General features: G+C 49.3%; 1 protein-coding gene across 4 annotated transcripts in view; it reads right to left on the reverse strand.

Moving 5' to 3' along the window:
* Nucleotides 1–16,413, reverse strand: part of Anks1a (ankyrin repeat and sterile alpha motif domain containing 1A) — a 156,660-nt gene that overhangs the window by 93,516 nt on the left and 46,731 nt on the right. For 2 of the 4 annotated variants that reach the window (XM_038341971.1, XM_038341970.1), the window contains exons 2-4: nucleotides 6,432–6,512; nucleotides 4,583–4,739; nucleotides 2,463–2,525 (exon numbers count right to left, since the gene is read on the reverse strand). In XM_038341971.1, the coding sequence (XP_038197899.1) occupies nucleotides 2,463–2,525; nucleotides 4,583–4,739; nucleotides 6,432–6,512 (301 nt within the window). The remainder of the gene's footprint in view (nucleotides 1–2,462; nucleotides 2,526–4,582; nucleotides 4,740–6,431; nucleotides 6,513–16,413) is intronic. The other 2 variants (XM_038341973.1, XM_038341972.1) reach the window with 1 other exon arrangement.

Raw genomic sequence — 16,413 nt, forward strand, 5'->3', positions numbered from 1 at the left:
CTTCTGAGCTTCTGATGCAGTCAAGTCAGGTCCAGTTCAAGGTCCTTCCCGCTCTGGGATGTGGATGGTTAGAAAAACTGGTCTACCACAAAATGAGTTTGCCTATGCTGCTTGCTTTGTGACAGCCAGACTAAGGGGAAGCTGTCTTACAAGAGGTACCTGTTTCCCACAGTTCCGCTGTAACTACAGCGGAAAAGTGTTTAAAGGGAACAGGAGAGCTTGGGAAATCCACACCTGCTTCTGAAATGGTGCCTGAGACTTCTAAGCTTGTGCTCGAGCCAGCTAGGATTTAGCATTCATATATGCTTTAGTAAAGCAATTCCTAGCCGTGGGTCAGGCTAGCCAACCCCCCTCAAGTCAGGACAAAACCTAGGGGTGTGGGACCTTCTGACGCCAGAAGGGCCGGCATCCTCAACACAGACAACCCAGCTCAGCCCTCGGTGCTGTGTGCACACTCAAGGAAAGAAAGCACAGAGCAGCGCTTCCAGACACAAACGTTCACTGACTCAAATCTTCTGTCTGTCCATGAAATCAAAAGCTTGGAAAAGCACTTCCAAGAACCAAAGGCACAGTATTAATTCATGCTTTAGAAGCCAATTCAATTGCAGGTGGAAACAGTCACCTCAGATCCCTCCTCGCCAAACCAAAGCTTGAGCACACTGAGCGATACTTTGCTAACCAGCAGCAGCACTGGAAACAGATCACCTGGTGCCTTTTCAGAACAGAACAGGTAGCCAGGTGTCGTGGTGGGGCACACTTCTCAGCCTAGCACTTGGGAGGTAGAGACAGAAGGATCTCTGTGAGTTCAAGGCCAGCCTGGTCTACAGCTAGAACTACATAGTGAGGCCCTTTTTCCACACACACAAACAAACACACACACACACACAAAAGCAAAAAAAAAAAAAAAAAAAAAAACCCTGCAGATTGCACAGCCATTTCAGAGCATTTCACGTATTGTTAGTCACCAGATACTTTATGAACATGACTCCAAAACAACCCAACAAGGAAAGTAGTAACAACCCACTTTATAAAAGAGTAAACCAAGGCTCAGAGAAATCCTGGCTTACTGGGGTCAGCAGCCCAGAACTCAGAGTCAGGCCTGGGGAGTAAGCCTGGCTGGCAAGTCTCTACTCTAATGCTCTGCTCCCTACCTCAGTCCCAAAGCTGCTCTAGTAAGTGTCCTCTATTTGATTCTGAGAACACAGAAAGAATATACCAGAACAGCGTGGATGCACTGACTGCCTCAGATCAAACCATCTGATGAAAGGGACGATGTCCCTGCCTGTCAAGTGCAAACCCTGGAAGCAGAGTATGCTTCCCTTCCCCAGGACAGTTGCATTCTGAGCAAGCACAAAACACCAACCAGGACAATTTAATGTCTAGACCAAACTCCAGACTGCACTCAGAAAGCAGTTTTAGAGCTGGGAGGCAGCTCAGCCGGTCGAGGCCCTGCCACAGACACAGGGGCACACGCCGAGCTCTCCAGCATCCATGGAAAAAGCAGGGCATGGCAGTATGCATTCCAGCACTGGGAGGTGAATCCTGCGGACTCACTGCCAACCAGTCCAGCCAAATTAGCGAATTCCAGGTTCAGTGAGAGGCCCTGACTCAAAAATAAGGTAGGGAGTGACTAAGGAAGACACTCAACCCCGTGGCATGCGCATGTGCACATGCGCACACACACATACACACACTCGGGGAGGGTTAGAGGGGTGAGGGCTGGAGCAGAGACAGAGCAGAGACAGAGAAAAGCATGTGCATGCGCACCAGCCCAAAATTCATCTGAGTTAGCATGTGAGGACAAGAACCGTACCCACCACCTACTGAGCTCTGCCGCTTTATGGAGAAGTCTCCCGGCATGAGAGCAGCTGGTCAGGTCGGTCTAGCAAAGCACTGTTGCTCCAGGCACCAGGCCAGAGCCCGTCAGGGTCACAATGACAAAGCAGAAGGAGAAGTGATGCTAGGCAAGGGACTACGAAGACCCACACAGAGAGGCACACACCCAGGGAGAGGGCGGCAGCCAGCCACAGCTTCTTGAAGGAATAAGTGCGGCACCTATGTCCCCCACACCACCAATGTGGCCACAGAAACCTGAAAGAAAGTCAGATTCTACTTCAAAAGAAACGCGAGAGTAGAAAGAAAGGAGAAAGAAGTCCGCTTCAGTCATCCTCTGTGCTTGGTGCTGTCTGCTGGATCTCTTTGCTGAAGCAATACAGCAGGCTTATGCTGAGGTCCTGGTTCCTATTCCTGCTGCTTCAGGTGTTCCCAACCTTTCCTGGATTGGACGGTTTGAAAAATAAAGCCTCAGCCCCTGTGCTCCCTAAACAAGCCAAAAGCAGATGGGCTGAGGCAGGCAGCTGGAGGGTGATGAGGAGCCTGGGCAGGCAGGCAGAGGACCACAGCAGAGGCGCAGCATGGAGAAACAGCATGGACGATATGGGTCCTGGCCGTGATGTACACACCTTGGCATTGATATAAGGGTCAAAGGGGCCGTACTTTTTGAGTTCTTTGATCTCAAGAGCATTCTATAAAAAGGAAGGAAAAGACAATGTGACGATAAAATGTACGAAATATATCAAAGAGACACGCAGCTCTGGGGCTCAGGGCTAAACAACCTGGATCTGAGTTCAGGGTACTTGAGGGAGTTAAAGAGAGGGCAGCTCCAGGGACCCTCATTCTTATCCACACATCCCATGGAGCCACGTTAATGCTTTAAAACCACTGGCACGGTTCTAACTGCCCAGATCCATTCGGTTCTTCCAGCACCTTGGACAGCCTGCCCAGCCCCTGCCTGCAAAGGTCAAGCACTGGGCTGGCATCCCCTACTCTTGCCTACTCCAGGCAGGAGGCAGCTGTGAGCAAGACAAGCTAGCACACTCAAGTGGCTCACAAACCCAAGCAGCTGTGTGTCAAGGCAAAGTGGGCGGAGACAGGATTAGAAATGATTGCTGCATTGCTGAAGTGAGAAGGACTTCAATGGGTGAGCAGCTTTTCAACATTGAAGAGTATTAGCTACAAGCAAGCTTCTCTCTGCACTTCCTCCAGAGAGGAGAGAAACTGTTTCAGTCAGGAGAAACACACTCAGGCTCACAGAGGCCATCAGACCATTGTCGACCTCATGGCGTACACAGGCATCCTCACCAACGGTCTGATGCCTGCTGCTCACCTACTGGGAAGCCCCACCCATGAGGAGATGGCAGGCTGACAGACCACTGCCACCACCCAGGCTCCACATGGATCACCTGGAACTGATGGCCTCCCTCCTCAGAATCAAGCCACGCTCTGGCAGCTCTCAGTGGAAAACTGTGTGGGCCTTGCTGATGACTGGACTTGTCAGACGGTGTCCTAAGTTTTGAGGAAGGACCTGACATTCCACCAAGAAGGAGCACCACAGTGCGCATTGCAGGAGCAGGGACGACACAGCCCCTCCCCGAGGGACCTACTCCTGGGACCCAAACTACAGAGGTGGGGGTCACAAGAGCCTTGTAATGAAGTCTCTCTCCAAGAACAAAGAAGCTGTTCTAAGGATTTAAATGCAGGGGCCTTGTAAGGTTCTGCTGATTTTCTTCTTTCTTCTTTTCAGATTAGGGCCTCATGTTGTAGTCTAGGCTTACCTGGAACTTCTGAACTTTCTGCCTCAGCCTTTTGAGTGTGGGGATGCAGGCTGTATACCAACCACCATAGCTAGCTTGGGTAATTTTTACCTCCCTTCCATTCTTCTGTCCTTCTTTCCTTCTTCCCGTCCTTCCTTCTTTCCTTACTCGCTGAGGCAAGGTTTCACGTAGCCCAGGCTGTCCTCTAACTAAATAGTCAAGGATGACCTTGAAACCCTTGATCTTTTGGTCTGCACTTCCCAAGGGTTGAGATTACAGGCAGGTGCTACCAAATTCAGCGAGGTAGTTTTCCCTGAACACTGCCTTTCTGTTTTCTAATAGCTGTGGTTTCACAAAGTATGCTCACTCTTAAAGCAGCCTTGGAGAAGGACACCATGGAAATGATCTTCGTTCCACCGGCTCACCTCTGACCCACATTTACATGGTTTTGAGTTGTGAGCTCATCTTTTCAGCACTAGCACAAACACATTCTGATGTGTGTAAAATGACAGGCTAGCTCACAAGGCACTGACAAACGCCAGGAACACTGTGCTGCATGCCAAGGGCACAAGCATAGATTGTAATTATGTAATCCCTCGAGTTTGAAAGTAACTCTACATCATTTTGAAAGATTTGCACCAAATTTTATACTGTGAGTCTATCTGTGCAAGTGTGAAACTACCAAATTTACATGTGTCAACTACATATAAAATGCATCCTCCAGGCCTGGTGTGGTGGGGCATGCCTTTGATCCCAGCAGATCTCTACATTTGAGGCCAGCCTGGTCTACAGATCAAGTTCCAGGGCAGCCAGGGCTACACAGAGAAACCCTGTCTTGAAAAACAGAAACAAAACAAATAAATCATCCTCCAGAACACAATCTTCCCACTACTCCTGATGAGGGGGTCATGCCTAGAGAAGGAGGAACTATGTCCTGAGCTATGCATGTCTGGGGACTGAAAGAGGCGGAGGACAGTTTCTCTCCCGACCTGTTCATTGACTCTGGTGTGCGAGGGCCCTTGGTGGATGAGCAAGCGCACTATCTGGGCGTCTCCTTTCCACGCTGCCAAGTGCAGCGGGTAGCAGCCTTTCGAGTCAGCAACATTGGTCAGCGCATCATTCCTCAGCAGAACCTCAACCACATCCCTAGAAAGCAAAAATCCACCATGAGCTTATGGAACCAGAGGTCTTCCCACAGGTGTCCTGCAGTTCTCTCTGACGTCACCTCTTCCTCTGAGCTCACCACCAGATCTTCTAAAGCCCATGGCCACTGATGTGTCACCACGAGCAATGATTCACCTTCCCCTGGCCTTCCTTGATAACCCATCTATTTCCCACTGCTCTGAAAACGTCTGGACTCCTTGTCTAAACTGTGCAGCACTCCCCAGTTTGTGGCAGTTAAACAGTGTTCAGCATTTACACAGAAGCAGCCAAACACGGCAAGTGATGTTCCTCACTACCTAGTCCAGTGCCTTGGGGATGTGGGAGCTGAATGAGGACAGAGCAAAGTCCATGTCACAGACATAAGCCAGATACACAGAGCATCATCTCATAGCTTCAAAAAGGCGGCTCTGGCTTTCTTCATGGTGACATTGCTAATAGGCAGACACAAATGTGTGATTATCCCCAGGCACACAAGGTCAAAGAAAACCCTCCCTGTGACTACACACAGGCCCTGGAGAGGAACCTGGCTAGCAAACTGCCACCTCTGAGTTGAGAAGTCACATTAATTCAGACTTTCCCAGCTATTTGAGAGGGGTCTCAATATATTTCTTTTCTCTCTTTGTGCATACACCATGTGCCATGGAGCACAGACGAAAGTCAGAGGACAACTTTCAAAGGTCATTTCTCTACATCTACCATGGGTCCCGGGGATCAAGGTTGGGTCACTGGGCAGCAAGTGCTTTCCCTCTGAATCATCTCTCTGGCCCTGGGCTTTAGCTTTAAAGTTGTTTTAGAAAAGAAACGGTGTCCACATTCAACTTGAGAAGAGTTCAGTGCCGGAGCAAACCATCAAGTGGCCACACACTGGCCAGGTGACAGAATCTTCCTTGCTTGTATAAAATGAGGGCTGAGCATAAGGGTTAGTGGCAAAGCACGAGGTCAGCACCGAAGATAAGGAAGGGTGGGAATCTCAGTGAGTCCCTGGTCCCTGCCACCAGCACTACACCCACACAGCTCCTCTTCCTCGGTGGGACTTTGCTCTGACTCAACACCGTCTCTTCTGTCCCCTTGTGTCTGCTCTTCCACATCTGGGCAAACCCGCCCCACACCCCATGACCGCACCTGTTCTGTGGGAGCTCTCAGCTTCCCTGAGCTCATCTTCTCCAGAAAACTTTCCATACACATGCCCCACTCAAGTTCTGATAACCTCCTTAGACTTCCGAGGATTACATGGGCCATGTACATAGTTTCCCTCTCTACTAGGAATCAGTGTTCATGAGGCTGATCTTATGATGGAAGAATGGCAGCTATCCAGACAGAAAGTCAGCCTCTCATGCCTCCCTCCCCCCACCATCTACTGTGTTCATCAAGGGATGGGTGCCTGTGGGCCAGGATCTTAATGATCTGGCCACCCTGAGTCTGGTCTTCACAGTCACCACCGTTGTGTGAATACTCTAGACAGGAAGATATCATCAGGAGAAAAGGTGAAATTCACTTCTTTCTAAAGATCTTTCTGGGGATGGGGCAGAAAAGGATGCTTATGTCATTCACTGAAGAGGAGCTCAGTATCTGCATGGTCTGTGTGGACTCTGCTTCTCTCTGTCCTCATAGGAGGCAGAGAGACACCTGAGCTGGGCTCCGCAGGGTGGGCAGGGGAGGGGCCCTGGTGCTTACCTGTGGCCATTCAGCGCAGCGTGGTGGAGCGGCGTGTAGCCAGTGCTGTCTACGCAGTTCACGTTCGGCCCCCTCCACATGCTGATAAGGAAAAAGAGAGAGATTTCAAAGTCTGAAGAGCCAGTTCCACGGACTGCTCATGTGGACGGTGGTGCACAGCACCTACAGTGACCTACTGAGCAAGGAGCCTAAGGAGAAGGCCGCAGAGTCAACCCAAGGGCCAGTTCAGCTTCTGTTGGCTCACCTGGGTGGCATCACTTACTCGGTTTTGATCTTAGGCCTCTGAGGGTTCCCAACTCAAAGAGATATCACTCAAACAGCACAAATCAAGCCACCTAGCCAGACATGGCTGCTGAGCATCACCCTGTTCTGGTGAGTGGAGCCAGGAGCTACCTCAGTACAGATTACAGACTAAGACAGCACCCAACAGTGTCAGAAATGCATGAGGGTACTTGAGTTAACACAAACCAGACTGTGTCCCCTTCCTTCAAAGACAGTTGGCTGAGGGGGGCAGTTGATTCTGAATTCACAGGTTCAACTACAGTGGGCTGAAACAGGCATTAAAAATGTACCTCTACTGAACATACCCAGCCCCCTTTCTTATCATCATTATTTAGATAATTATATATCATTATCTAAAACCTGTCTGCATAAGGCTGAAGTGTTGGTCCATGCCTTTGATGCCAGCACTCCAGAGGCAAGATGATTTCTGTGAGTTCCAGGACAGTCAGAGCTACACAGTAATCTGTCTCAAAAAAAAGCAAAATAATAACAAAAGCCGTTTGTATAGCAGTCACACTGTATTAATTATGAGCAATCAAGAGCACATGGATGTGTATGCGGTTAACATCCCGTGGATACACACCATTTTACACAAAGGATTACTGAAGTCAGCCTCCTGTGGATGCTGATAAACCACGACAGCTTATCTGTGGATGTCTGTGTATCCACTGACAAAATCTATCGCTGGAGGGTCTCATCTCCACAAGAAACACCATATGGGAAACAATGTCACCTCCTTCAACTCTCAAAGCCCTAATTCCGACTTGTTTCCCATAGCCCAGCCCGGGTTAGAGCCTCAAACATCAAGTCCTTGCTTGTTTCTGATTCCGCCAGCACTGACAGTTGGAAGCACCCCTCTCTTTTAACTTTTTATGGTTTTAAGCCCAGGGTCTCCTCCAAGCTGCTAGGGAATCATTCTGTCACTGAGCTACATCCCGCCCTTCCCTTTTAAAAGTATTATCAGGAAGAGCTGTTTAATAGAAATGCATTTTTGGCATCTATGAAAATAGCCAACTTTCATGTCCAATGACCTAAGCGCAGCGTTGTTTCAGCTTCTATATTAAGCTACTCTCATTCTTGGAGTGACCTTATCTGTTGCCACCTGTGAGGGTCTGGCTGGTACACACTGTGCATGTGTCTGCTTTGAAACACAATATTGAATGTTCATGTCTATGTTTGTGAGGCCGGCACAAAGGTTCTGCCTTTTAAAGTCACTGTAAGTGGACAGTGTCAGTGCTCAGTTTGGTCAGAAATCAGCTTGGCTGCCGTCCTCTCATACAAAAAATCATTATGCTGATTGTTTTAGAATTGTTTCTTATGTGCATGGGTATTTTGCCTGTGTATGTGTCTAAGCGTCACATGTGTATCTGGTGCCTGCAGAGGTCAGACGAGCATTAGGTCCCTTGGAGTTATGGGTGGCTGTGAGACACCATGTGTGTGCTGGGAACTGAACACAGGTCCTCTGAGGGAGCAGATGTTCTTAACCACTGAGCATCTCTCCAGTCCTATTCAATTCTTTATTTGGGAACCAGGAATCAGCAGTGAAACCATCTGGACACCGTCTTCGAGCCTGCGTGCTAGAAGCTGGAGCACTACAGGAACACCTTGCAAACAAGGCCGGGACTACTTGGCAGAGCGGGCCACCCATCACCCCGGCTACCCTGTGCTGAATAAGGCAGAGAAAAGACCGTAGCAGGTGTCAGAAGTGATCTCAGAAAGAGCTGTAGCAGAGAACTGGCCAGGGAAGTTCACGTCAACCCCAGCGTCCATCACACTGGAGGCTGCGGGCAGGGTGCCACAGCACGCCCGCGGAGGCCGGAGAACAACTTCTGGACGTTGCTTCTCTCCTTCCTCCTGCTGACCAAACTCAACTGTGGGCTTGGCAACATGCACTAAACTGCTGAGCTACTTCACTACTCCCCCCCCCCCCCCCCGCCATCACGCCCTAAGGTTTAGTGAGCTGACAGGAAAAACATGCAGTCTGTGCTGGCCTCAAACTCCTAAGTACTGGGATTACACGAACGATGGCATCTGGCTTTTTGAGAAATTCGTAGAGGGGGGATGCAGAGGGCAACCTCCAATGTTTTCACTGGGCGCTGTCTACCTTCTCCTGACACAAGGTCTCACCAGGATCTGAAGTTCGCCATTAAACAAGATGGGGTGGCCAGCAAGCCCCAGTGACCCTCCTGTCAATCCTCCCCACCAGGATTGTAAGGGTGTGCCAGCACACCTTATTCAATGCTGGGGACTGAGTTCAGATCCTCATGATTGCATGGTCAGGCATGTACTGACCTGAACCCTCAGCCCCTTTATGAGACAAGTCTTAAAAAGTAGAAAGTTGATGCAGCCAAAACGAACACAAAGTACACCATTATGTATAACTTTCCACCTATCTGATCTGGAATTATCATGTGTTCGTGAAAGCAAGCACACCACCGGAACAGGTTGAAGTTAGTTAACTCCATTGGGAACACAATTTGGCAGCATTTATCAAAACCAAGAATAGCGTTCACTTGGAGCCAGCAGCTTCACTTCCAGGCAACTATCCAAGAGAAACATGTGTACATGTGCACACAGCACATGCTCACACAGGACTACTTCACGAGAAGAGAGAGATTCTAAAAGCACATGCACACCAAGAGACACGCAGTTAAGACGGTGGTGCACCCACAACATGAAATGCAACACAGCCATTGACAGTAAAAACGGAAAGCTGGGCTTGTGTGTCCTGACGCGAGTGCAGCGTGCGGAAAGCCTGGGAAAGAACCTCACTGAAATAGAAGCGCCCCATTTTACACACACACAGGACACAGACGCTATGGGTGAAAGCAGACAAGTGCTCACTGAGGACTGTTCTTAGTGGTGACCTTGAGGGCACTGCAGAATGGTGCCCAGGCACTTCCATGTTGATGCAGCGTTGTACCACGGCAGCCAGAACATGGGCAGCCATGTGCTCTCACAGTGAAGCCTTTTACATGGAAGAACCAATACAAAGAAATTAAAGCACCATGGTGTTCCTAACAGCAGCTGGGTGTGTGGCGGGCCTCTCCAGGAAGCCTCACATACTGACTCAGAGCCATAGGAAAGAAGTATTAGGGAAGAGCCAACTGAGCAGCCACAGGAACAAGCGGCAGAGAACACGAGAAACACTTGTAGGTCACGCACCTGAGAAGCAGCTAACATCTGAAACACACAAGAACACAACTGACTGCAAGAAAACAAGCCAATGTTGGGCAAAGGACACAAAAGTACATCTTTATTATTGTGATAGGGCCTCCTGTAGCCCAGAATGGCCTTGAACTCTTGGTCATTCTGCTTCTACCTCCCCAAAGCTTGGCCCCATAACAGGCCAAGACACAGAATCAACAGGAGGGTCCATTGACAAATGACCAGGAAAAGGAAATGAGATGCTACTCAGCCCTGAAAAAGGAGGAAATCCCATCATTTGCAACAGAATAAATGAACCTGGAGGACACTACGCTGAATGAAATGGATGAGTACAAATACCACACAGGCACACTTAGATGCGCATCTCAAGTGGAGCTCAGGAGCTTCGAGTCCTTCCACGACAAGTGCATGTCAAAGACTGCAGCACACGGACACACTCACAGCGTGCTTGCCAATGAAAAGATGAATTAAAGGAAGAGTGTGGGATCATGCGAGCTGACATTGGGCAGTCTTTTCACTACGGCAAGCCTGAGGTACACCCCGTCATGGAGACATCAACCACGACGTCTGGATCCCCCTGCACCTGCCAAACGAGGAGTCACCAGCAATTACATCTCACCTTTCCCTGCCATTTTTAATACCAAACTTGTCTAATTGTATTTGATAAAAAAGAGGACGGAAAGGAAATGAGCGGGGAGAGCTAGGAGAGGTGGTGCTCGTACAAGGGAGTCTAGTAGAAAACAGCACCACTAAGAGTCCAAGAGCAAGGCACACACCATAGCAGTGAGAAAGCAGAGCCCCTGGTTAGGCAGCTCTTGGCACCCTTCCAGACAAGGACTTTTGGGTCTTACTGGAACGCCATGAAGGAGCTGGAAAGTCAGCATCTCGCGGCCACACCAGCTTAGCAACCCACCAGGTGCCAGCCACCTCCTACTAAACTCAGGGTCAGGCTGTCCTTCGTTTCAGCAGGAGTCCTCCAGTACCTCCCCTAACGACTGCAAAGGCATTAAACTCCCTCGAAACCAGACAAGATGACGACAAGGCAAACCCCAGCCCTCTCTGGCCCTCTTTCTCTGATCAGCATCTCCATAAGAGGCCCAGCTAGAGATTCTGGGGTCCAAGGAACAGTCCAAGCAAGCCTGAATACTGAAGGAAACCTGTGATCTCCCTGTTTGGAGTTTAGCTCTGGACAGGATGGCAGCAGCATCCTCTCCACCCAACGTTCTTCCTTTTCAGCAGCCCAAGGAAAGAGCTATTTACAAATCTTGGTCTTCCGCCTTGTCACAGCTGTCCCCAAGCAGTGGGTCCTGGAAGGCCGCTTACCCACAAACACAGCCACAGCAGAATGGAGGTGGGGGCGGGGAGCTAAAAGCAGTTCCCAGGACCCCTACCTAAACAAAGCTTCATCGTTGGGTTCTGCAGAGTCGAATCTTCTGCATCTTCTGTAAATCTTCTGTATCTGTGAATCCTAAGACAACTCTCTGCAGCCGCAGGCACAGAGGAAGAACACACATCTGACACAACACTCCATTCAGTGAGTCAGCTCTGGCCACAGGGGCCTGGTCAGGGGGTCACTCATGCATGTGTTCAACAGCACGTGAAGTGTGGTCCACATAGGAGGCATGCTAGAAACTGGAAAAGGCCTGAATGAAAGCCTTTATTTCGTGTGCCATGAGCAAGCATCCAAGGTTCTTGTACTTGGATGTGCACAGAGAGACCAGAGGTAGGTACATCAGGTGTCTTCCTCTCTCACTCTCCACCTTACTTGTTTTGAGACAGGGTCTCTCCTGAACCTGGAACTCACAGCGAGCCCCCAGTGGCAGGTGTGCACTGCCACACCCAGCTTTTAGGTAATTGCTGGGGATGGGAACTCATGTCTCAAGTTCCCCACTGAACCATCTGCTGAGAGAAAGCTCATCTTGAAGGATGGGATCCTGACCCATGGCCCACTTGGCCTTCTCTAAACCCAAACCGGAAACTCCAAGATTCTTTCCTGAGACACAATGACTCCACAGCAAAGGTCAGCTGAAGCTGATCTGGAGGAATCTGTCACCCTGTATCGTGACATGGAGTATCCCTGACAAGCTCCTGCTGCCTTTGCACAGCAGCCAATCAACTTCTTAGCCTCAGGCTTACACAAGGAGATGACAGCCAGGGATTCTGGACACTGAGGAAACCTTCAGTATGGGTACACAGATAAGGAGCCAGTAACCCTCAAAAACATCACAGCACACAGGCACAGGTCAGGAGAAAACAGGAAACACGCAGTGAAAAGTTCCTGGAAACTGAGATCATGGCAGAAATTTAAAATATAAAGCACAAATGACAAAGTTGAATAAATCAGAAGAAAACCAAGATAGAAAAAGGAAAGACAAGAAGATCAGAAGACTGGGAGTTCTAGAAAAATAGAGACAAAATAAAGAAAAAAAATCAAAGTAAGAAACTGGTAGGGAGTGGTGTCACATACTTTAATCCCAGCACTCGGGAGGCAAGAGAGGTAGATCTCTGCATTTGAGGCCAGTCTGGTCTATATAGCAAGCTCCAAGCCTGCCTGCCGAGGTTACACAGTGAGACCCTGTCTTCAAACAACAATAAGGTAAAAAGGAAGAAGATTAGGCTCAGTGGTTGAGTGCTTTCCAGCATGCCGGACACTAGGGGTTTGATTCCCAGCGACACACACAGCCGGACACTCGTGATTCAACCCACCCACCCACCCATCCAGCTGAATACTCAGGATTTGATCCTCAGTGACACATGCACACCCAGCGAGATGTTCGAGATTCAATCCCCAACGACATATACACAAACACACACAGTTTTTGAATTTTGAATACATGGGACAACACGAACCATGATTCTAGAGAGAACGTGGCAGCTCACATATGGTATTTCTTCTCAGTATTTTTGGGAGCCCTGAGTCCGAGAACAATGCCTCCAAACTTGTGAGGTGAAATCATTCCCACTCTACACCTCTCCAGCAAACACACAAAGTCAGTGCTCAAAGAGAGCAAGACATTCACAGACACCCAAGATCTCCAATCTGACCTCCCACACCTTCTCGGGAAGAGCTGGAGGATATGCTGCTCTGCCAACACGTGCAATGAGAAAAGGGGAGAGAGGCATCCAGAAACCAGGCGCAGGCAGGGGCAGGCTGCAGAAACAGCAATGTCTTCAGGAGACAGTGACAGCAGCAAAAACGCCTGCCTGCCATGTGTGGGGAAACCTTAAAGAATTTAACAAGTATAGTCATGGTTTTAAAAGTAAACTCCGAAAACAAAGAAAATCAAGAGGTCATTAATAAATTATACAAGAAAAACATAGGATTATATTCCTATGTGCTGTTATTATTATTATTTTATTGTATAAACATAGGGCTATATTCTAATGTATTCTAATTGGCTCAGCAGATGAAGCACTGTGACAGCCACAACAGCACAATCAAAACTGACCACCAGGGCAACATCTTCAGGACATAGTGACAGGGAGGGAGCTACAGCCTCTCCTCCACAGCAACGACTACAAAACGACAGTCAAGCTTTAAGAATAAAGAGGCAAGCTGTAGCCATGACTCTGTAAGCATGAGAACCAAGTTCAGATTCCCAGTACCCAAGCAAAACAAGGTATGGTGGCAATGGTGGTTGGCATGCACCTCTAAGCTCAGGTGGCAGACAGCATCCTTGAGGCCCACTCATCAGTTAGTCTGGCTAAATCAATGAGCTCCAGGTTCAGTGAGAGACCCTGCCTCGAAATATACGGTACAGAGTGACAGACAGAGGTAACATACACACAGAAGGGAAGAGGAGGAGGGAGAGGAGGGGAGGAGGAGGAGGGCCGCAACCACAGTAACTACTACTCGGGAGGAGAGGGGCAGCAGGAAGTACGGGCCTGGGCGGTGGCTCTGCTCCAGTGAGAACAGAAGACTGAGAAGCTTGAGGACACTCAGCTAGAGGAGCCCCGTCGCTCTGAAATGCGGAGTTCTGCGGCAGTGTGTTTTGTTGCAGACGTGCAATGGGCAGCTTCAGTCCAGAAGGCTTTTCCCTCTGGAGGGAGGCACAGGAAAGGCAGTGCTCCACGTCACCTGTGCACACACAACCCACACAGTCTGGAGGAGGGGGCGGGCCAAGGACAGACATAAAGGTGACATCCATTCTGTTCTCCAGGTGGCAGTGTGGGGAGACGAATCACACACTGAACTAGGCAGGCTTTGGGGGAGCAATGACCACCCGGAAACTCCTGGAGCCTCTCCTGGGGTAGGGGAAGCATCATGCCCTGGGCCCTGCTTGCCGATGGTGATGGGAAGCCAGAGAAGCCCAGGGACCATGCCCACAGGGTGAGTGTCAAGAACCCTACCACGTTAAGATGATCCATGAGTAGTCAGAAATAAGTATGTGTTTGCAAGCCACACCTCCCCGCTGTTCACACTATTATTAAGGACACTTCTCTTTATTTGACTGAATTTCTCTCAGCCATCCTTCATGACCCTCAAGTGGTCAGTTTCTGATCCACAGCTGCACACCAGGCAAGAATCTGCTCAACTTACAGGAGAACGAACTGCAGGGCTTGGACGTTAAGTGTGAACCCTCCAGCGCCTTCACTTACTTGAGGCGACAGTGTGACCCTGCATGCCTGAGACGGCAGAGACGGTGCCTGCTTGGACAGAGTGCTCAGTCGTGGGGAGGGCAGAAAGAGGGAAAGGTAACTGTTTTATTCTGGGTTTATTTAAAAAGATGCCAACCCCCATAAAGGAAATAAGCACATGCCAATGCAAGGCACCCTGCTGAGGGACCATGGCCATCAGGGTGGCTGCGACCTCACTAGAAAGCAGAGGCACACAAGGGTGAGAGGCAGTAGGGCCTTCACTGGATTCTTTACAGGATCCTGTATTTCCTGGAATGCCTAGTCTGCTGGGTTCTCCCCGCCACACCCGTCAGTACCTTCAACTCCTGTCCAGGGTAGAGCAGAAGTGACTCCTCAGGGTACCGACGACGCTACTTTCAGGCCTCTTGTGCTTGGCCACCCTCAAAACAATCTCGTTTCAATTATTTGACTGCCTCTTTCACCAGACCCACAGACAATTCAGGGCAGACTCAAGTAAATTATATTTACCACTGTATTCTCATTGTCAATGAAGTGCTAGACTCAGTACCTTTAACACCTTGGTTACTTAAGGGATAAAGGCTGGAGAGACAGCTCAGTGGTTAGGGCACTGGCTATTCTTCCAGAGAGCCAGGGTTCAACTCCCAGCACATCTATCCTCCCATCTTGCTCTTCTTTCTCCCCAGGGTCATGGGGAAGCCGCACAGAGCGCTGAGGGTGAGAGTCATGGTATTCCAGGCACAGACTGGGTCCCAGAGGGAAATGAAGAGGTATCTAACTGAAGACCTACTAACATTTCCAGAAATCCACTTAGCTGACAGACTTCATCACATAGAAAGTAGATACAAACGGATCCATGTACTCTTAGGGTGGTAAGATAATAATCTTGTTTAGAAGAAATTAAAATGACAACAATTTTCCATATAGAAACGACTCATGCAAACAGTACCAGCAGGTCAAAAGTTACTATCAGACTCATGGTCCTTCAGACATCCAGGTACTTCCTGAATGTCCCGAAGGGCCACAGACTAAAGCAGGATTGTGACTGTTGCTGTAAACGAGATGTCAGGGGTCTAGAGTCACCGCTCACACCCTCAGCAGAACCAGCGGAATCCTGGATTAACACATCAGCTGCAGAGTCGCTGGCCAACTGCCAGGCGACTTTCATCTGCTGAGATCACCATGGTAAATGGCAAGGAAGCCCTTGGAGTTGTTAGATGGAATAAGGGGAACAACAAATGTGAAAATAAAACTGTAGACAGCAGATGGAAGTGCTTACATTTTAAATAACGTCCGTTTACAATTCTGGGCAAACACCATGTCCAGAGTCAAGAATAAGACTAGCGTGTGCTGATGGGAAGCAACGGCTCAGTTGCATGAAGGGGGCGGCGCCCTGCCAGTCTGGAGAACGACCTTCCCTCACACCAACACAGAACACTGTTAGGCCTGACCAGTTCTGGACATGAAGCACAAATGACTTCTGCAGAAAAACATGCACTGTGCTCTCTTCCCTGACTGCAGTCCAGTCTGGCCTCTTAGAGCCCCACAGGTCTGCTCAGCAGGTTGAGGGAAAACATGCTAATTAAGCTGAAAAGTCCCTGAGCCCACACCTGGTCAAGTTTCTAGTCTCCCATGGGGATAGCTAAGCCTGCACCGCGTCTTCAGAATCCTGCTGGTCAGTTCTAACCCCTAAACTAGAGGCTCCCACTATGGAATTTTCCATCACTTCCACCCTGTTGAAGGCTATAAATCTCCATTCATGTCTGCTGTATGTGGTGAGAAACCCAGATCTACCTGTTCCTATCTCCCTACCCCACCTCCTGGTCTCTATAGCAGAAGCCAGGTCTATTTCATAGAGAACTGGGCTTCCAGTTATGAGCAAGGCAGAGCATGCACAGAAAAGGCCTCGAGGGACATTTATTTCTGCACCTTTTTA

The sequence above is a fragment of the Arvicola amphibius genome, chromosome 9 (assembly GCF_903992535.2).
Source record: "Arvicola amphibius chromosome 9, mArvAmp1.2, whole genome shotgun sequence".
In the NCBI taxonomy this organism is placed as follows: Eukaryota; Metazoa; Chordata; class Mammalia; order Rodentia; family Cricetidae; genus Arvicola; species Arvicola amphibius.